Below are 22892 nucleotides of genomic sequence, written 5' to 3'. Positions count from 1 at the left end.
CCGTTCTGCTTTTGATTTAACTCTACGTTCCGGGAAACTGCTCGGGTAGGTCGGGCAACTTGAAAAGGGGCAAAATGAGCAGATTTGAGTGGACCACTTATTTCATTAGCACCAAGTGACCATTCCATCCCTAACTTCAGACTTACGTTAACAACTGTCGGAACAAGCTGTTAATCTGGAAAACACGACGGAGAATGGCGCCTTTTCTGTAAACGTTACAGAGTTTTCACCACGAAGATGCACGGACCGAGTCGTGCCGCTTTAAGTTTCCATAGAAATGATCCTAAGTAATTGCGATCCATAGGTGGCGCTCTTGTACTTACCCAGAAATATTACACAGATGACTGGCCCGTACGTGCCTGAGTGATATCTCATGTGCCTGATATCACACATGCCTGTTGTATAGTCGTCATTTATGTGATAATTTTAAGTAATTTCTCCTGACTCTTGAATTCTATAGCACATACACACAACTCTGCAATGAGAGCAATAGTTCAAAGGGTGACTAAGGCAAGCGTAACAGGTAAGTAGGCCTAGTTCAGTATTTATCCTACTACTAACTAGCATGTGCTCTGGACAGGTAGCAAGCGAGCTTCCTGTCCTGACGTATGACGTTATGATGGAGAAAGGATGTGTAACGTTATTCAGTCTCACCATGGTCTCACCATGGAGGTGGTCTCACTGAACTAAACTTTCAGTCTGTTTTTTATCATCTAGGTTAACTTGTGAATAGTTTTAATAGTGAAGGGTCTTACATGAAAATGTCTTTTCAACTGTAGAAATTTGTGCTGATCAGTGCAGATTTTCTATATTGTAAGCGAGTGCATATTTTAAGTCAGTGCAGATTGAGCACAGTCTTTGAATGTGCATTTTTGTGCCTTGAATTGTGCGATTTTCCAAGGGAATAGGATGATTGCCCGGCCGGCAGTGCAGGGTGATTGCCATTCCCTTCGAAGTCTCCACCTCTATGGCACCAGTTAAGCTGGGAAACTGTTGCCTGTGGTTCATGTATCCACACAAGTTTATCGCTATGTGCAATTTTTATGGCAATATCTGTGGTTGTGCAAAATTTAAAAATCCTATGCGCATATTTTAATTTTGTGCAATTTTGAAGGTTGCGCTCAACACACCTACATGTATGGAAGTCACCAGCTCGTAGATTCACCTGTTTTCTGTAGGATGACATCCTTAGCTAGCCGTAGCCACTAATTCATATGTGACCCTAGCCGCTATTCCTGTGTGCTCTCTATACAGAGATACCTGTGCAAAGTGTATATTCAGTAGTACTTTATCCTCATCTGTTCGGCCATTTAATGCAAGGAAGTTCACTTTTTCCTTCACTGTTAGATTATTGCTTGTCTTTATTGCATGTAGTTGGAGATGAGTTGATAAGCTCCATTGGGAAGGGATTGTGTGTCCTAGTTGGCATATCGCGAGACGACACTCCTAAAGACAGGGAGTACATGTAAGTCACCCTTCATTCTGTAACTCTTGTTTCACTCAGATTATCCAAGAAATAATAAGTCTTGTTAGTGTCTTTCAGAGTAGGAACTTCATCCTTGGAGGCATGAGGTAATTTCTCCTTGTCAAATGGCACTTGAACTAGAAACTTAAGTTGTGAGTGGGACAGTTTCAGTAGGTAGCAAGGCAAAGACCAGGAAGTTCATTGCCTTCATTATTCATTTTTGGTCTGTACATGTCAAGGTGCTTTGAGTTTTTAATTTCGTAAACAAATCTCTCTCTGATTCAAACTCGGAACTTATCCACACTCAAAATGTGCAAAATAAGTTTTAGAAGCAGTCTTTCATTTGCCTTACGAGTTAACAGAATTTGGTCCCATTTTCAAATAGGTTGTACTTAATTATTTCTGTGCATGAATTGGCTTGACTTTACAGTTTTATGTTGCGTCTGTTTTGCCAAAGGCCTGATAATTTTAATGTGTCAAACTGTTCTGTTTTTTTACGGTATGTTGGTCTTGGGCATTAGAGCTCGGAAGCTGTTGAATCTGCGAGTGTTTGAGGACGATAAAGAGAAGAAATGGGATAAGAGTGTGATGGACAAGCAGCTGGAGATGTTGTGTGTCAGTCAGGTGAGTAAGATGTGGAGAATATCTCTTCAGTTTGGTGAAACAGGCTCCCGTTGCAACTGGAGTTCTGTGAGTAGAACATCCATTAGGGACTCTTGATGATGTGTACATGGTAACAGCAGAGATGAATCCAGCTATGTTTCACTGGACATTCCTGATGGCCCCCGTTAATGACAGAAAGCGTTGTGTTAGGTTTTGTACAGAGTGACTGTCACAAACCAGTGACTCCATGCAGTATTTACCACAATTGACTTTCCACCATTGCCCGGTACTGCTGCCAAGAACCAATGATGGTGTTACCATGGTCACCAAGTTTATCTGTATGAGTTACATGTATGTCATATGTGATGGCTTGTCTGTGAACAAAATGTGTACAGATGACCTCGGTATTGTGTCGTCTTCTTACACATCCCACAAACATGTTTCTGATGATTTCAGAAGTCACAATTGGAGGCAGATACCAAGGGCCTGCAAATTTCACACAGATTGGGGTCTCGATCAGCTATCCGTCATTGTTTCACTGACACCAGAACCCACCTCATGAAAAGAGTGAACCATCATCGGGATCACTGATGGAGATCCAGATCCCTGCGTAACAAACAGGCCCACTGTTTTGATTTTGTTTCACTTCAAGCAAACCTTGCCGCCAGTAGGCAGTTGAAAACATTGGTATTAGTTTAATTCTACAGGAGGGTTGATGTGCTGATCGCAAGCAGACATGTACATTATGAAGCATGCATTGTCCAGGGAAGTGATACAGACTCACTGTACGCAGAAGCTGACAGAAGCTGGCAGACTGTCCTCCGGGCAATATGCATGATAGTACAATCATCTACCTTGGAGACTTTATGGCATCTACACCACTAGAAGCAGTCCCCCTCTCCTAACACAAACATTCCTGTGGACGTTACCTACTTGAACCTTTCGTGGACATTTCCTTTGTTTTTGTGTCGTTTAAAAACAAACTCTCTGAATGTACTCGTTCTTCTTCAACTGTGAATACTAAAACTAGATTTTTGATGGTGTTTCCCTTGACTGTTCCTCTTCATTTTGCGAAAGATATCCCTGACCCCAAAATGCCTCAAAACCTGTTTTCCAATTGTAACCTTAACCCTAACCCCCAGGCTCCTGCACTAGAAAGCATACTGAACCTCACAAAATCCAACAGGTTCATGTACTTGTCTCTGTACTTGTACATGCAGGTTAGTGTACCAAACCTGATAAACTCCAACAGAATGAGCCCGTTGGAGTTTGAGTGATATGGTATGGATGGGTCTATGCAGTGTAGGATGACTTGCACTGAACAGTACCAAACCTGACAAAATCAAGCATAGTCCAACAATTGGTAAAGCAAGCCAGACACTGTACAGGGTAACCGTGTGTGTCCCAACTCACACAGAATCCAACACCATCTCCCTGGGCCTTTCATCCCAAGTCTCACAAAATTCAACTAAGAAGTTCTTCAGGTACGGTACCAAACCTGCCAAAACTGCACAAAACCTGCTGTTGGAGTAGGGCAGGTTTTGGGCAGTTAGGGTTAAGTGGTCCTGGCTTAGTCCACACAAGGTTCACATAACCTACATGTACTTTATGAGGACCTCTTTTGTTTGTGAGTCCCACAAGTATTTAAGCTTCGTACACACACTGGCCAAGAAGAGACATCCTAGTAGAAAAGATCTCAACTTGACATCCAGCTCACTAGAAGACTGTACAGTTTAACCCTAACCCTTCCCAATCCTCCAAATCCTTTGGGCGGTTTTGGAGGATTTTGGAAGATTGAGGGTGAATGGCTTATTGCAAAGGATGCCATGCGTGAAGGTCGTGGGTTAGACCTTGTGTTGTTTTTGCTTAGTCATGCATAAATTCAGCCCCCATATTTCTTTTGAATCAACCGCACTGCTCAAGAATGCCATTCGCGCTGCCTTAACACAGTGACAGGAATTGCCCGAGGATTTTGAAGGATTGAGGCAGTAGGCACACCTCCTAGTATCATTTTCAAGAAATTTTGAAGGATTTCAGAGGATTGAGGGAGAATCCAATTTTTTCGACCCCCAAATTGGAGGATTTGTGGAGGGTCCCTAACAGAAATGGCCTAGGGGGTCAGAAATTGGTTGTGTGTGCTCAATGCGCTTAACCTGAGAATACCAGCAGTGTTTTACCCACCAAAAGGATACTGTATGTTTGTTAACAGACATTATCTCTTCCTGCATGGATGTTGCCCACTGTCTTACTGAAACAAAGAATGATGTCTCGAAAGTGAAAGTTTGGTTATGAGGCCAGTGAATTATAATAACTTCATTTCATCTTCATTTTGTTGCAGTTCACACTGTACTCCATACTGAAGGGCAACAAACCTGATTTCCACTCGGCTATGGCTGGGGATCAGTCGCAGCAGTTCTACCAGGAATTTCTAGACATTCTACGCAAAGATTACAAGCCAGAACAAATCAAAGGTAAATGATGTAGTTGTCTGAACTTTGTTTTTAGCTTAAAGCTTGTCAGGTGGCATGGTTGGGTGGATTAATCCATGGGGATGGCAGGCTGATTCGTTGGTTGACTCGTCTGGCAGACTGTTTGAGTGAATGGCTTACTGGCTGGTTGATGTGCTGTTGGGCATGACAGGCTGACTGCTTGAGGGTTTACCAGCTGGCTTATTGATACTTCAGAAGGCTGTTTAGTGTAATGGTTGGCCAGTTGGGTTGGAGGATTAGTAGCTAACGACGTTGACCAGCTTAATTGGCTTGAAGGTTGGTGAGCATGATGGTCAGTTGGCCAGGTCCGCTAGTTGGCTCCCAGATGGGCTGATTAGGTTGCAAGCTAGCCAACTGGGTTGCAGGTTAGATAGTTGGCCTACAGGTTGACCAGTTAGCTGGTGGGTAGACCAGTCGGCTTGCCGGTGGGTTACATGTGCTGCTGGCAGAAGTTGTTGCGATGCTTTGGTAAACATCTACTTCTATTGAATCAATTCTTAGTGTTGCAACCTGTCGTTTCAATCAACAGATGGCAAGTTTGGTGCCTATATGCAAGTCCATATTCAGAACGATGGTCCTGTCACCATCATGCTGGAGTCACCCTGCGAGACCAACAGGAACGCTAAGGCACCCCTCACACCAATACCAAGGACTGCCAGACAAGTATGCAGTATGCCTTGTTTGCAAAAATAGATCCATGGAGGGACTGTATAGGTCACACTCAGTGTATAATTTTCTCATGTAATTTGCATAATTTGTTATATGTACAGTTGTTAGCATTCACATGCTCAAGTATAATTTCCACAGAAGGAGATTTTCGAAAAAAAATACAAAAACACTACCTCTTGTAGAGTTTCAGGACATTCGAAAAATTTACTTCAAGCGTTTTAGTAGCTAAGCTGCTTTCTGACACAAATCAGCATTCAGGAATTCTGTAACGTACCACTCTGGAACAAAATGATATTTAAATGTAATTTTCCTCTTTTTTTTCAAGAGTGGCAGTGCCACACCAGTTGCCGTGGTAAAGGGACAGCAACAGGATAAGGTGAACGAGAAAGCTTGCCGTTACGTCAAGAGTCTCACCACAGAGTTTGCAGGTCAAGATGGTGTCCATCAAGAATTCAAGAACACTCTCACCAAATACAGGGACAGTCAGTAAGTGATATAACTGAAATTTCTAATCTTCAGCTCTTTTGGTTGTGTTTTTTTAAGATTAGTGGGATAATCTGTTGATTTTTCTGTCTTCCAGAAGTGCAATAGTAAAAAATCTAGGTTTTCTAATTTTTAATTCATTATTTTAGAGCATTTCTCATTCTTCAAAACAGTATAACCAGATTAAGGTTTTGCCATATGTTATGTTTAGTGCCCTTTTGTTATTGGGGTATGCACCTTGAGCACAAGCACCCCCTCATTGTTTGAGAAGAGCCATGTTGTAAGGGAGCGTTCACCAGCGAAGTGCGGTTCCCACCAAAGGAGCCTTCGTTGCTAGGAAATATGTGCTTTCTCTTTTTCCCTCTCGGGATGGATTAGACGCAAATGATACACTGAGTCTTTCAGGGGTTTGAATATTTAATTTTCACATTCTGCCACGGCACTGTTCATAATGGGGTAATTAGTGGGAATGTGAATAAAACAAGATCCAAAACAAAAGTGAGCTGCCTTGAATTCTTGTTCATTTCTCCGTCACAGCCTTGGTCCAGGTACAAAAATCCTGCACCATAAATGTGTAGAAGTGCCTTTAATCATCCCCGTAAAAAAATGGTCAGTGAATTTATGTCTGTGTGTAAACAGAACCTGCCTTTATTTTTCTTACTATAGACTCAGCACTGCTGAATTGATGCTTCGTGTCGGTACCCTCTTCACTGGTCACACACAGCTTATATGCAGCTTCACAGCCTTGTTGCCTACGGGCCATAGCATGTCCATCGCAAACAATGACCCCAGTCAGGTTAGAGTTCACATGCCAGGTCAGAGGTACATGTCGCTGGAGGAGGTCAAGAAGCACATTGAGCAAAGTCAGGTAAGTGTTGGAGGCCGCTTTGCAAGAATTTCTTGTCTCTAGGACAGGACTTTGAAATGAACTAGTTAAGCAATCCAACAGAGAAATTCCCAGATTTCTCTTTAAGTTCACCATCACCCGGGGAATGTCCATCTATAATTGGCACAGCAATATTGATGCATCCAAACATACAGCATCTCTGTAAGTGTGCAGAAATGTCAGTCAGTGAAAGATGATCGCTTTGGAAGAAAAAAAAAAATCTTGTCTCACCCTCGCCAGACGAATTAGCTTAGTAATGAGTTAGCCAATTCAAGGTCAGGAGAAGAACATTTGTCTTCCAAACGGGCGTCAGCTTTGTCACCTACCGATCTGAGCCACGAATCCTTTTTTCTCTTTTTCCCTTTGAGCTTGAGGGTGATTTATGTGGAGAGATGTATCATCAGTAATGCGTCTTATAACCGTCATGCTCATGTTAGAGTAGGCTCCACTTTTCTTTACACCAAGTAGTGAAACTTAAGTGTTAGGTATTTCAATATTCACATGAATATGAAGAAGAATTTGGTTTTTATCATTAATGTTTAGAGAAGAAATAGTAAAAGAGTACACACTGATTTCAGAATATTTTTATTTATTGATTCCAGGTTTGTAATGCCAATTACTAAACTGAATCTGTTAACCTTTTACGGCTTATAACTCTAACTGACTTCAAGTTATCGAATGCAGAACTGTGCACAACACCTGTTCATGGAATCCAGCGGAGACCTTTAACTTTCCAAGAATCAATCCCTTTATATGTCCCCAGTACTTTCACACTGACTGCTCAGTGTAATTGAGGGTTTCCCCTGCAGTGGAAGGACCTTCACATTTCCAATGCCATTGTGGCATGAATATCACTCTCTTATTGTCCATGAATCTCATTTGCTGTAGGCGACCAGTGCTTTCCTGTATTTCTCTTCATGTCTTTCTGTTTTCCAGTCAAGTTGGAATCTATCAGAATGGAATTTACGAGAGTCAGTTGGTATCAGTGGTTGGGGAGACATGGAGATGTTCCACTCCTCCGTCAGATGTCTGCTTCCCTGGGTGCTCCTTTCCCCTTTTGGCACCTTTGCATAAACAGCATTATGTAGACCAGCCAAACTTCATTTGCTTTAATTATACCCTGGACAAAAATGCATGGATTCCCAGGTGCCCTTTGCCCCCTCCATAAATTTCACCGCAGGTGTTGGTTCATGTATACGTATTGGAAACACCAACTGGATTTTTAAAAATGCAAGTAGAAAAACACATGGGCAAATGCTAGAAGCAACTTTGCGTGGCATTTCTTTCTGTTTGCTGCCCTCTGTTGTTCAGTTGATCTCAGTCCTCCAGAATGTTTGTACACTGATCTTGTACTGTTCATTCAAATACTTCCCTCACGCTAACCCTTGCTTTTGTCACAGGTGTAGATAGAAGGTTGTAAATGAGCGATCCCGGGTTACTCAAGTTGCCCAAACTGGGTCAAAAGGTCATGTAGCAATTAAATTTACCAAATTAAATGACCTGTCAAAAGTAATGGACATCCACACGCAGATTTCTTGCCTTTGTCATTTCTACATGCAACAGTTTTTTCTGAATTTCTTACAACATTTAAACTTTCCATCACGTCATGTGACTTAAGATTTACATTGTTGTGTTGTGGGATATCTCCCCAAGTAACCAGCTTGATTCAGTTACCTGGGCCAGGCGTGAGTGAGTGTGAGGAATCACATGAGTGTCGAATCAAATGCGGTCGTACTTGAATGAATAAACGTAGGGAACACTGACCGAGGGACGTCAGATCTAAGTTACTATTGGCTGGCATATCATAACTATTACGGGCTTGTACTTGTTGGCCGCTTTTGTTATACTTACACAAGGAGTGTTTCTGTACAAAATACCTTAAACCCATGAATTATTTTTATTATTCGATACTTTGTGAAAAATGCGGAAAAATACACACACGACTGGTGGGCCGAAACAGGTGGCAGTCCTCTTTGAAAAATGGAGTCACAGAGGACTTGTTTGTGTGCAACAATGGGTACACAAGCTATCTATTCAGGAGAATTGTAGAGATCAGAGTGTGTGCATTTCCTTGGCAGGTGTGGGCACAGGAAGGGGATGGCAGCTGGTGGGACTTTGCCAAGGGCAGGGTTGTATCTGAGTCAATTTTGAATTGATTTATTGTAACTGCACACAAAGCTTTCTTCCGGCACAGAACTATTAATAAACATAGAAATGAAAAAAAAAGAAACCGAACAGATCTTACAGATTGCACTAACAAAGAAACTGGTCAACTCTACCTTTTCTCCCTCCCTATGGACATTTAACCGGGAGCCTCCCCTGAACTTTGACCTTCAATGCCAGGCTCTGTAAGCGCATTCTCAGTGTAAAAGGATCATGATATATTCATGATACTGTCTCAGGGTTTGTATGTATAATCTCTGCAGAATCGTGGTAAAGCCAAGTGTTGGAGGTGTTGGTAATCAAAAATTGGTCTAAGAGAAAAAAAAAATAACCCAACAAACAAGCCAACAAACACCCTATCAACAAACAAACCAAACAATGGCAACGGACAAGAATTTCAGGATGGCAGTCTGTGGTTGTATTTAGGGGATTCCATAAATATGGGACCCAATATGTGACGTTTTTGGTGTTCTCCTAACACATGAAACAAATTTTGAAGATCGGTTGACACTACAACAGAAAGACACTAGAAAAAGGAAAGTGGTAAAAATGACAAGCTTGTGTGCTGCCTAATATACTGTTAACTGGAGGAAATATTTCATTGAGTTGTTGCAGTATAAGGTGCGAACAAAGAGATTGGTTTCATGCGTGAGGAGGACAGCAAAAATGTCACAAGTTGGGTCCCAAATTTATGGAATTACCCATTTCCTTCAGATGAAATCAATTTTTGTTCTGCTAAAGGTAAAACAAAAGACAATCAGAAAACCTTATACCAAAAAGTCAGAGGTGGACAGATGTTGTTTTCCTGAATGCTCCCTAAAACACAGATAGTGAAAGTTTCATTTGTCAAAATAAATTCATTTCCCAGAAACCTCCAGGATGTTGCACAGCTCAGGGTACCCAACTTGACAAGAGGCACAAACCTGAATAACCCGCTGCCAGATATAGAGAGTAATCTAATCTAATGCTGTCATTTGATTGGACTGTTAGAGCTAGGCTGGTGACAGTAATGGACAACTGGCAGGGTTTAATGGCCGTTGGGGAACATGTGTACTGTAATTGTCAGATGAAAGGAGGTATGAGATAAGAGTGTGTGATAGAATGTGCCTGTATTGGGAGAATTTTAATATGTATTTGATCGGCTTCATCGGTTTCATGAGCCATATTAATCCTGTTGTACTTTGCAGGGTTTTTTGTACAACGTATTGCAATTTCTAAATGGATATGGAGAATCGTTTTTTTTTACCCAAAAGTAAACCTACATGTTTATAGGTGAAAAACATTCTCAGAGCAAATATGAGATTAATTACAAACAAAATGCTGTATTTTATGCACACAGTGAAATGACTTGAAAATGTGTGCCCATGAAATTGGTCTTGGGTGCCCCTGTGGTTCTGCTAAATGGAATTCTTCTCAACTTTTACATTTTCTGGTGCTTTCAGCATTTGATTCAGATTACCCAATGTAAGCCAGTAGCTGTATATGGACAAAAAGAATGGATCACTCATTGATCTTGGAGGATTTGAGAAATATCTCGAGCCAAAACATCCTCATGCAGGAGAAAAAATTTAAAGAAATTCTCTGGTGAGATAAATCACCAGGTTGACCAATGAGTTGAAAAAGTGCATGTTTGTGTATTGAAAGCACCAAGCAATAGTAAGCAGATGTGGATTTGAATGGTAGTCAACTGGTTTCCTTCCTGGTATGCCACTATCACATCATCATTCCACTCTTGATAAGTCCCTTGAATGCAGGAGTAACTTGGTGCCAGCCAAATTTATGAGGGTCATTTAGAATTGAGGTCAGGAATAGGATGTGATCATGGGAGATTGGATTGCAAATCACCGAGCAACACAGCAGTTGTTGGAAAACATCTGCATGGTTACCAATACTCATCAGAAGTTCCGTTTTCAGCAAGCCTGCGTTCAAATGTTATGCTTAACCTTACTTCATGAATTCATTCATCAGCAGCTGCACGAAAAATGTCAGCGTTTTGATAGTAATACACAGAACTGCTCCATCAGTCAATAAAGTCAAGGATAAAAGGATACCAATCAAATCCTTGATCTGTAGCCACAGTTCTATGAAAAATTTGTTAACATTTAACAAAGACCTGATGAAAGCAGCGTATTGAAATGGCATTGACTCAATTAAGAGAGTGCGTTATCTTGCCTAACAAGGAACAATTTCAAAAAATGCAATCAAGTTATAGGCCAACTGCATACAAAATTCAAACTCTACTGAGCTGAAACTGTGAAAATTCTTGTCAGCCACTCTTTAAACCTAATGATGTGTGCGTGGGTGTGTGAGTTTGTTTCTGCATTCAACTGGGAGCCCTGAGCAATAGAGGACAATAAGGTCCCTGATTGACAGAGGGTCCCCGATTGACAACTGAGTACAAAACATATGGGTGGTCTTCTAAAAAGGTTAAAGTACAAACAAAAGAGGAACAATATGGGGTCCCCAGTTGCAGGCAAATACACACTTGTGTGTGGGGGGGAATGGACTCATGTTGGCTTTCTGTTATGTCTGTTTTTTGGACTGTAATCTTTAGAATTTTCTATTAATAGCTTATCACAATGCATACATCTTAGTACTAAGACTAAACAGGGAGACTCCAGCGCCAAAAATATTCAGCTGACAATTCCAGCAAACCATAAATAGTCTGTTTCCAAGATTGCAATGTTATATTCCTTGGATGCAGGCTTTTCTTGGGATCCGGTTCATTGCAATAGCATGCACAGCAGGCATTTTTCCAGTGCTGAACTAGCAAAGTGTTTCATTTTCGGAGAAAGTGCCGAAACAAAATTTGAGGGTACTTTTCCTTTTCTTTTTCGTGGGCTCAGTGGGGCTTATTTTTTGGTTTTCTCCCGGTGTGTTTGGATTATAATGACTGTCTCCTTTTTAGAGGATAATGAAATCCTGGCTGTGGTCTGGCATGATAAACTGGTTTGAACCGTACTGCTGCTGTAGACATGTTTTTTCACCTGATATTGCTTCTTAAATGTCTAAACCTGGCACATGTGCATTGAAAATTGAAATAGTATCAGTCATGTATTAACCGGTTTTCACATGCACGTTAATTTTTACATGCTTGGCAAAGTGATGTTCACTTTCACCCGGCACGATAACAGATGTGCTCAAGTTAGGAAGGCCAGACAACAGGATCCACAGGTAAATGAATGTTTCTAAGATGTGAAACAATGATGCATTGTAAAGGTTGGTCCATACTTCACAGGAATTTGGATGTTAGGCAGACCCAACATCGCAGGATATTTACCCGGAGATGAAAATATGGTCAACATGTTGTAAATTGCAGTACATATATTTGTTGCGACGTCATAAATTCACATGTATGTTTACACTTGTCCCGACTATGAGTCTATCACAATGTATCAAAAGTTCAACTATGAATTTATTACTTGGCCTTTAAAAAGAAATTGGCAGCGGAGAACCCGACGAAAAACTTGTAACAGCTACTAAGGAGGCAATGTGTGCTCTTTAGAATGCCAAGAGCCAAATGCGAAGACATTTGGTGCAACATACTGAACTGTAGGCATTTCTCGTAAAAAACAGCAAGAAGCACACCAGGCCGTCTGTGATGTCGACATGATGACTACAGATGTTACTGATGTATGTGATTTGTGGGAAGCACATTCTTCTCAGGGCAATATCCCGTGCAAATGATGATGACAAAGGAAAAAACAACCAATGAGAGAGGTCCGTGACACAACTGAGAAATGCACATGGATGTAATCAACGTCGCAGCGGTTGCCCCATCTGCTTGAGTTATTGCAGCAAGTCCCAGTTTACTTGGTAGTAACGGAAGCTAACTCCAAATTCATTATACATTCTCAGCTGTGGTGCAGTTTTCGTGTGAAAGATAATCAGTCTGCGTTCTGATCTGAACTTTGTTAGTAATGTTACAAAGTTCTGACGAACTTTGTATAGGGTTACCGGAATGACATGGTAGATTGCTGAAACCAGTGCCACTGTACTGATTAATGTTTATCATAACCGCAGAAGAACTCTGCCAACCTCGAGGGCAGCTTATTCTGTAGATGTGTTGATTGCATTTGGTTCACTGTTGTACGTGTAGGCAAATTCTCCCGCCTATCCCCTTGCACCAGACCAGAGGGGATGTGTAAACATGATCTTGCTGTCTGCAGTCAACGGGCACAGGGGTTACGGTTCAAACATCAAGCACTTTGACTGCTTTAGGTAGTTTGTTTTGCACCCACAAAGTCTGGTTTCCTACTTGTACATGTATGTGTTGAATTTAAACTTGATTGCTGTGCACTGCCTGTCATGGTAGCAAATATGACTTCATTCATTGATGTGCTCTGCAGCGTTTTTGGAATCAGTATCTGGGGTGTTTGGTTGTACACGTATAAAACGTTGGCTTCTATGTCATGTCGGGAGGCATGTGGCCTAGTGGTTAAGGTTTGTAACTTCTGATCATAGGGTCAGGGGTTCGAATCCAGCTGGTGGCAGCATGTTGTGATCTTGGGCAAGTCACTTTACCCCTATGTGCCTCTCTCCACCCAGGAGTAAATGATTACCTGTGAGGGTAGACACGGTTATGTTTAGCCATTTGCGCTGACATGGCAGCACCGGGCTAGTATACTCCCCAGGGAGCTGAGATGGTTTCAGGAATGTTCACGGATGTGTGAGCCCAATGTGCAGGGATAATAATGGCGCTTTGAAACGTAATGAAACGCGTATTACAAATGTTGTAATTATTATCATTATTATGCTTTATTTTAAAAAAAATAAAATTTTCATCCGAAATAATAGCCTCTGCTGCTGGACGAGTACCATCCTTTCTCTGTAAAACTCTCTCTTGCTATATTGCATGCACGTATTATATGCAAAAATAGTTTGGACGAGAGAATGCCATTGAATGTGGTCAACAGCTGCTCTAGTGGCCTCTGTGATGGTCAGGCCAGTAATCATCTTGATGTCCTCAAGCCAGCTTGCTGCCAGTCTTCCTTTCTTGTGTAATTTCCACTCAACCATTCCTTGGATGAACTTTGAAACTCTGGTACATGTATATACTATCTGCCTTGAGCAGAAGCACCCCTTCGTCAGTTGAAAAGAGCCTCGTTGGTCGGGAGTGTTCTAACTACTGAAAAACTGAATCTTCGCTATGCTGTCTTTTCATTATAAAGCTATGCAGTATCAACCTTAGGTTATCTTTTACCGTGCACTGCTTCCCAGGGTTAGACCATAACATTGTGGAATTGATGTGATTTCTGGTGATGCAGTTTTTGTGGAGCACCTTGAAGACGGATGTTGAAAGTGTGGCACACTGCTGTCACTTCGTTGCAAACAAGAGAGGGCGCTGTTTCTTCACAACACAACATCCCACAGGGCTGATAGGCTAAATGTACACAAAATCTGTGAAGAGTTGCCAAGTATCTGTTTTTCTTTTATAATTCTATTATTTTCTTTGTTTCTTCCAAATTTTCAATAGGGACTAGGGGTGGCTGAGAGGCGACAGGTTTTTTTTTCTGAGGGAAGGGGGGAATGAGCCAATTCAAACAACTCTGTATTTGAATAGTATTTTGCCTTCCTTTTGATGGTCAGATACATGTATAGTCAAATTTCCAGTTATTTAAATAACAAATTCCCTAAATGCCCTGATGACATTGGGGGAAAAGTGTAATTGCTCATGAAAATAGCAATTGTGGAAAAAAATGGCAGTTAATATTTAAAGCGTTTTTATTTTTGACTTAAAAGTGTTCCGAATTAAGCACTTCGTGAAGACAGACATCAAACAAGTTCACCTCAGCTCTAGAGAAGATGCTTTTTCCTTCACTGAAGTGTTTTCCTCAACAAATTGCAAAATGAATTCTGTTAATGTAATTGTTCCCATAATGCATCAACTTCTATCAAGCCACAGGCCAGATAAAAGTAGCCTGTGGAGGTACTGGTGTACATGTACTTCAATTTGTTTGTTACAGTAGAGCGTGTGCAGGATACAAAGACCGTTTTGGTAATAGTTAACAATTTCCGCCAATGTATAATTTGAAAAGCCTCTTGGAAAATTACAGTACTGTGTATGCCAGAGCCAGCATTCTTATCATCCAAGCATGACAGAGGAAGTGAATTGCGCGGAGACTTCATACATCTTTTCAGCTGCAATCAACTCACACTCCTTGCTTACGAGCTGATCGTGTCAAATGATGAAATTCAGACTGCGGTGGGACGTGAATATTTCCTTCTTGGCAGAAGTGTGTGGCTCTTCCTAGTCTGATCGAGGTCATCTAGATTTCACCATGAGAGGACAGACAAGCTATCTCTCTAAGTGGGAAGTCTCTTCTCTACCAAAACATCACCAAGCCACTATGATAGATTGTTGGGCTGTTGCCTTCATGCATTAGAATCGCTGCCTTGAATGCACTTAGTTAAAAACACAAACAGCACATGCAGTTATCTGTACCCTGGTCCGTTTTCCAATACTCGACTTGGGCTCTGTCACAGGCTTCAACTGTTTTTTTTACTTCCTGACTTTGAAGTTGTAAGCGCAATAGTAAGTCTGATAGTGCCACAAAACATCAAGTAAGATGCAAAAGAGCCAAACATTACAGTATTTCAATTTAAGTTAAATGCTTCAGGCCCACGATCGGGGATTAGTTTCCTACATGAAGCCTGAGACGGAGACGAAGTTGAATATTGGAAAACGGCCCTGGTCCAATTGCAATTTTACCTTGGATATGATGAAAGGATAGCACATATACTTGTCCGTTTTTTTTTTTTGTACAAGTGGAAAGTTTTTCTCACAGATTATCACAGAAGCATTCATGTAATAAAAAAAATTGATGGATAATATTTCTTTTGAGTTTACCAATCACCCGGGTAGGAGGTTTGGTTTAGTAGTGAACCATGTCCATTTTGATGGTGAGCTGTAACAGTCCAAGTGGTCACAAGCTGATTTCATACATGTACATGTACTGTATTTAACCATTTTCTGTACAACGTATATGTAACTCATTAGATACTGTACGTATAGGTGGGCATGTGTCTACATAACCTTACTCTACACGTATGCTATTCATTCCTGGCACTGTTCCCATGAAATTAATGTAAAATTCATGATGTCTTTAGGCACCGTCTTAACTTCACCATTTGTTCTTGCACTCATACTTTTATTTCATTTTCATCTTGACAGGAATACATCATGACTGATATCGTTTCTTTGTGTTTGGTGTAAAAATTCGAGGAACTGGCAATGCAGTTGGCCTGGCCTAAATCCTTTTCCCTTCCATTTATCATGTCATAAATTCACCTAGTTCAGTATTACCATTTTTGGCTCCCATGGTTGGGGCTATATTTCCTGAAAAGTGCAATGTAACCATGGCAAAGTGACAGCGTTGAGTGCTTTCAGAGGCAGTCATGTTGCCAATATGTATCAACACTTAGATGTATTATGTTCAGGAAGTAAGTTCTCACTGTTTTTTTGACCACATGTATGTTACTTGTGTTACAATGTACATGTATTCCAAAAGGTTCACAAAGGGCAAATGAAGATGGAGATGAAAAATGAAGTGATAAGTTCTGTCTGGCAACAGAGAAATGCAAGATGAGCAGACTGCCTTTCCGGCAATATCCTCCAAACTCCTGCTACCAAAAGGTGGAGGCTGCTTGAGACACGGATACAGGAGTCGTTAATGACCACTCCAAGTACCACTTCAAAACAACCATGTTGAAATCCAATCAATTGAAGCCTGGATGGGCAGACGAACTGACTTGATTTAATCATACATGTATATAGCCTGGGGCATAGACGATATCGATGGACACGAATTGACGTGTTAGAGTTGGTTCGTATTGATTCCGATCATGTGATGTGATTTGAGGGTGAACAGTTTGACGTGGGTCAGCATAGTGGTGATCATTGAATCTTGTTCTTGCCGACGTTCCTTTTACTCCAAGCTGATTTGGTTTACAGGAATTACCAAAATCCTCCTAGCCAACATTGCGGCTGAAGGAATTGCTGGAATGGGTACTCTTTGACATTATTTGCTGTTGTCCTTTATCATGGATCAGTCCTGAAAAGACCACAGTTACGTATTAAAAACATTTTTTACATTAAAAACAAACATTCAAATTACATTTTTGTATGTTTTGTTTTCACACTTTATATTTGCCATAGAAATGACGTACATTTTTGTGTGTGTTTATTTATGAGAGAAATCGAGCAGGGATTTACCTGTAAATAAATCTGACCCTGATTTGGCCATGTTCTCTTCATACACCTCTCCCAATCACCGCCATATTTTGCACTGCCCATATTTTTCTTTGCATCAGTCAGTTCACTTCTCTTCCATTAATCTCAGCAACCAGTCAAGGTCACTCGGCCGCCTGCTGTAAGTTCCTTTTAGGCTAGAGTTGGTCGGCTGACTTGATAAGGTCTGACAAGCCCATTTAAAAAAAATCCTCTTTGAAAAAGGCTGTGGCTGTTCCTTGCTTGATTGGAACAGCGTCGCCCGAAGTTTGATTTATTTTCTGAGTTTTATTAGCGATTGAGTTTTTTTTCATATTGCCCAACATGCATGTGTGTTCATTCCCCATAGAGACAACGTTCACTTCATTTTCAAGCAGACAACTGTGTATTGTGCAAGGAAATGGCGATATAGCACGGAATTTTTCAACAACTGACCTTATAAAATACCAAAGTGTAGAAGCATAAATAAATTTTGGGAAGATTTAAACAAGACACCACGAACAACACACAATTTTCCTCCATTAGTAAGATTTTTAAATAACGGTAAATCTCAGAACAGTGTAAAAAGTAGATTTTATTGTGACGAGGCAGTGGCTTGTTGGTTCCACTCTCAAGAGAAGGAAGGTGTGAACACAAACAAGTAGTTATTGATTCAAAATTTCCAATTTATTTCCAAATTCTCCCTTTCAGATGGATTACACCACAAAAGGACCGTAATCCCTCCAAAAACGACCAATAATGAGGAATTACCCAGTACTCTGAAAAAAAGCCTTGTCAATGAAATATACACTGTATTTGATTCAAAATAAACCTGGGTTGTACATAGATTCATGTACTTAAATAAATATGAAACACAATATGCTACTATATAAAATTATAATGACATTTGTTGTTCTGTATGCAGTCCTCCAAATCCCTTATGAAATTAGCTAACCTTAATAAATGAATAACCAGTCATGAGTACAACATTAAAGGAACCCCAATCTTACCCTGATGCAAAATAAATCTGGCTATGCCGGGCCTTGGGTTATACACAGGTACTGCAGCCAAAGCAGGAGTAGGCTAAAAATAAATGTAAACAAAAGTACCCTTACAAGTCAGGTACAAATCTTTGAGACGTTGCGTCAACCGTTTAAGCGTGATGAAGATTTGCATGTACAATGTCGCCACACAGCAAATGTACAAGGCACGCTCACACAACCTTGCAAAGGCTTTGACGACGTCACACAAAAGTGGCGCGTCAAGAACCATAATTACACATTAAATGCACCGTTATCACACAAACCAACATGTTAAAAGTCTCTTAAAGTAACAGCTTATGACTTGATTTAAACTTAACTTACCCCCCGAATGGCAGAAATTAAGTAAAACCTTCAGCGTTTCGCCAGCCCTTCTCTGACAAGACGCATTCAGAATGAAAAAGGGACAAACCATGTGCTCGCTCTTCCAAGTTTACTACAACCCCCCATAATTCATGACAATTAATGACAATAATTGGCATTAGGTTTATTCTTTGAACAACAATGACCTAAGGACAGAATAGAATAATAATTCTATCAGTGACACTATTAAGAACTCAAGATGTAACCATTATGTTCCAACTTCGTTTCAAAAAGGAATATGACACCAGAGGGAGTAAAAAGCCTAAGAAGAACGCGTCAGCACAGTCGCTAAATTATGCATGTGACACTTGAAAAATTAATCACCTTGCGTGCGGAACAAAAGTTCACATCCCTACATTGTGGACCATTTCTAACAACGAAAAAAATCGAAATTGCAAAATTTTGCACTTATTTCATCAATTCATTTTTAATAGAAAATAAGTTTTCTGAGTCAAAAATCCAGCACCAAATTAAAGATTCACCCTTGTTGCATTGATTTCAGGCCTTTATTTTGAATCCACCGGATAAAATTTTGAATAATCAGGGGTAGAAAATAATAACTCTTCAAATTTTGCTCAAATTGTGAAAGATTACTGATGGAAGGAAAAAGGTTTAATACGGGAAGAAAGTTCTTCTTTGAAATGTGGACTGTCGGGGGATTGTATACAAACAATGGTTGCACAAATAATAGACTTCAGGATCACAGAGGTTGTGGACCACGGTGTTTAAATAGTTAACACGTTGTGTGGTGAAGTGTGCCAGTTCAAAGGGCAAATGTTAATCCAACTTGGAAGCAATCAGAGCCTCCCATGACATGGGTTCATAGGGTTTTGTGAGCAGGATTACCAGGGAGCCCACTACCAGGGCAGAAAATATGACATCAATGTCAAGAATGGCTCAACCAATAAATAGACCTGGGTCAAAGGTGTCATCTTTGATTAATGCAAGCACAGCAGGCCCTGGACTGGAGGTTGACTTTCCATTCATTTGTCCGTTCATGTTGCCGTGAAATATAATAGACTGAACAGATACTTGTATTGTACATATTCTTCATGTGTAGCACATAGAAATTTCCGACAGTGTTACATTGAAATCATTCGGCAAAGATAGTTCTTACATAATTGTTATGACTGGTTGAAACAGGCCTGCGGGGGTTGGGCCCTTCCCTGTAGGCTGATGTGGGAGGCCTGTTTGTTTCACATGGGTCTGCATCTCAATCAGTGGTCCCAACGCTGCTGGTTGGCTCCATCCATTAGGTCGGTTCTGGTATCACTGAGCCGATGATGGATCACTGATTGTGGTCCTGATCATCGATATCTGTGTGAAACAAACAGCCCCACTGTGTGGCCTTTTTACCAGAGCTGAGTAAGGAAACATCTTGTGCACGTACATTTTTATTATGTTAACTATTGTCAAGATGTTCCTGTATTTTTGTACATCTATTCCGTTGGTATGTAACATGTTCGCCAAGATTTTCACAATGTAACCTGTTCTATCATACATGTACCGGTATGTAAGTTAGGACCCTAACTCCACACAGCTTCTTCATCAGAAGTGTCCCTCTATCATAAAGATTTTGTCTGAATTGTGGGCTTGACAAGGATTAGGAAAATCAGAAACTCTGGTACGTGACTTATGTTCAAGCAAAAGTGAGAGAAAAAGTCTCCATCATTTTGTGTGGCACTTTCATTTAAGCTGAGCATATGTTTTCCATGCTTAGCAAACTTTCCATGCTCAGCAGTGTACAAACATGCTGAGGATGTGGCTCTTCAGGCTCTCCTGCTAACAGGATCGGGTTTTATGGTGTCTACATCTGCTTTCCTGTTCTCATCAGTATGCCAAATGACCATATTTCCTTTCCCCATCAACAAGATTGCTCCTGGTCACTGGCCCGTTATCTTGCACAGGGCCCATCAGTAATCAACAGTTGTGGTTCATGCTCGTCAATCCCACACAGTCGGATGCACTTGCAAAGCTGCACTAATAAACATGAAATGCAGGTTGATACAAGAGAGGAAATGCATATACATGTGTCATCAACAGAATCTGAGCGTCTTATGTCGGAGTCATTCATTGCCTGCTATGGGGACAGATAACATTATGCAGAGCTCTTTCTGACAAGTTCTCTGACTGGTACTTTGAATTCCTTTGCGGTTACCGACTTTTTGCGTATTACATGTCTCCCTACGGTCTGTCTTCTCACATTGCCTGAAGCTATTTGCAGGATGTGGAGTCAATACGCTTGAATCTGTATGCAGCACCAAGGGTTAACGAGACTTCAGACAAGTGTGCTGCTGACCGCGTCTTAGCCGACTGAAACGGTCCCTTTTCCTGAGAAGAACATGATGGAAATCTGTCATCAGCGCTGATGATTAATAATTGATCTTAGTCGTGCCGGGCAGTGGTCATTGGTCATGCATAACACCTGAAAATTTAATCTTCTGATTCCGCCTCTGCGTGCGCAGAATCTAATCATGCGTTAGTGACCAACTCCTCATGTGTTGACTTTCATAGGGGATTTATTTCTCCCTTCTTTATTCGTCATTGTGTGTTGGATCCCAGTGGAAAACAGGCACTGAACTTAAGTGTCCAGATTTGGAAACCTGATAGGGTATATGTGTACACCTCCATATTACACCCTTCTGTTGGAGAGTCTTCAGGTGGAGGGTGACAGAAAGGGCTTACGCCCGAATGTCCGTACCTGAGCTGCAAGTTGAAGTGCATCTTAGGTCATTCATTTCTCAAGGGCTTGAGTCTCTGATCCATCTCTACCATTGTTTATTTTAAATGATGAGTAATGATTTGGTCTTTGAACCCTTGAACTAGTTGGAGTCTCCTGAGTCCTTTTCTTGAGTTAATAATTTGTGTGTGGCTAGTGTTGTTGACCCACAGACTGGTGGCATCACAATTTGGTGTTGACCAGACAAATTCTCTTCTAAACATGGCAAGGCCAGAAAAGAACATACTAAACTGGTTTTGAAGAGCACGACACTTGAATTCAGAGTCGTAATCAGTTTGTAATCTCATCATCCCAAGTCACCACTAGCTGTCACAAGTCATCAAAATTATCATAAGCGATCACTAGTCATCACAAGTTATCTTTAGTCATCCTAGTCATCATAAGTTATCTTAAATAATCTCTAGCCATCAAAGTATCTTGAATCGTTACAAGTCATCAACGGTCATCACAAGTTTTCTCAAGTCATCACAAGTCATCACTAGTCATCAAGGTATCTTGTATCGTTACAAGTCATCAACGGTCATCACAAGTTTTCTCAAGTCATCACAAGTCATCACTAGTCATCAAGGTATCTTGTATCGTTACAAGTCATCAACGGTCATCACAAGTTTTCTCAAGTCATCACAAGTCATCACTAGTCATCAAGGTATCTTGTATCGTTACAAGTTATCACCTCTCATCCAGCCTTAAGTCAAGTCATGAGCTGTTCAAGTGTCATCCTCGATATCATCCTGGAGCAAGTTTGAGCTTTGACTGTAATGAACTTTAGTTCAACCAAAGTCATCTGAATGCTTTTGATGGTTTGGACTATCTCGTCGACCATTTGAAACCAGGCCCTGGGGCATGATCGAACCACTGGTTATCAATATCCGATTTCATTTATTAGCACAGAGGGAACCATTCTCATGAAAATAATTGTACAAAATGTCATGGACCATGATTGTTGCAGCCAATGTCAAAATGTGAGATTTTACAATATATACTACTCAAAAAAGTGAAGGACCCTTTTTTTCTTAACGTGTAATTTTTTCCAAGCAATGAGTAGGGTCTGATTCTTTCATTGTTTGTTTGTCAAGATGGTGTTCTCATTGGAAAAAAAATTGTTTTAAATGTTGCAAAACATCAAATGCACATTTTGAGCAGTAAAATATCTCATATAAAAAGTATACGTAAAATGAAAAGTGGTCCTTAACTCTTTGTGAGTAGTGTGGTTCAAATAGGGTTGTTTGAGTGTTAATTATATTCCGTACCAAACTTGCTCCCGTCATATTTTTGTCTTTCTGACTTCACTTGGAATTTGAGTTCATATGAGAGACTACATAAGGCAGATGTATTCAGCTAGTGAAAAAATCGTCTCACAGTTTGGAAACTGGGGAAACGTCCCTCTCAGTGTCAAAGCCATCACTGGCTCATCTTAATTACCCAGGCATCAAAAGGGTCCCTTTCTGTTTTTGCGGTCTATACACGCACTGGTAGCAATTAAGCCCATTGACAAAATCTTCAGGTGTTCTTGGAGTTTGTACAGGGCTGACAGATAAAATCCACTCTGTTCACACCTGAAAACACTGGAGTATGACTACACAATAAGTGATGGAAGCAACAACGCCATCAACATGTAAATATCGTGTAAACAGATGTAAAATCATGACTTAAATTTGTTTGACAAATGCCCCTGTCAACAGTAAATGGAGGTCAGTGTAATCACCATGTTACTCTTCACCTTAATCCTTTGAAGCAGCTACGTCTTTGGCAGACATGAACATAAAGTTTGCTAGTTTGGTC

General features: G+C 40.7%; 2 protein-coding genes across 7 annotated transcripts in view; one reads left to right on the top strand and one right to left on the bottom strand.

Annotated features, from left to right (window-relative positions):
• The window catches only part of cfap70 (cilia and flagella associated protein 70), a 29030-nt gene extending 28751 nt beyond the window's left edge, over positions 1-279 (bottom strand). For all 4 annotated transcript variants that reach the window (XM_087147773.1, XM_087147775.1, XM_022251302.2 and 1 more), the window contains exon 1: positions 147-279. The gene's annotated coding sequence lies outside the window, so the exon portion shown is untranslated. The remainder of the gene's footprint in view (positions 1-146) is intronic.
• Positions 280-337: 58 nt separating this feature from the next.
• The window catches only part of dtd1 (D-aminoacyl-tRNA deacylase 1), a 30753-nt gene continuing 8198 nt past the window's right edge, over positions 338-22892 (top strand). For 2 of the 3 annotated variants that reach the window (XM_022251315.2, XM_087139559.1), the window contains exons 1-7: positions 338-523; positions 1375-1465; positions 1987-2089; positions 4407-4539; positions 5087-5220; positions 5552-5712; positions 6376-6577. In XM_022251315.2, coding sequence (XP_022107007.2) covers positions 481-523; positions 1375-1465; positions 1987-2089; positions 4407-4539; positions 5087-5220; positions 5552-5712; positions 6376-6577 — 867 coding nt within the window. In that variant the 5' untranslated portion in view covers positions 338-480. Of the gene's footprint in view, positions 524-588; positions 673-1374; positions 1466-1986; positions 2090-4406; positions 4540-5086; positions 5221-5551; positions 5713-6375; positions 6578-22892 lie in introns of those variants that run through there. The other variant, XM_087139565.1, reaches the window with a different exon arrangement.

The sequence above is a fragment of the Acanthaster planci genome, linkage group LG01 (genome assembly GCF_054643075.1).
Source record: "Acanthaster planci isolate LZ-2023a linkage group LG01, COTS_SCS, whole genome shotgun sequence".
In the NCBI taxonomy this organism is placed as follows: domain Eukaryota; kingdom Metazoa; phylum Echinodermata; class Asteroidea; order Valvatida; family Acanthasteridae; genus Acanthaster; species Acanthaster planci.
Note: the sequence above shows the minus strand (reverse complement) of the source record. Positions and strands in the feature narration are given on the sequence as shown.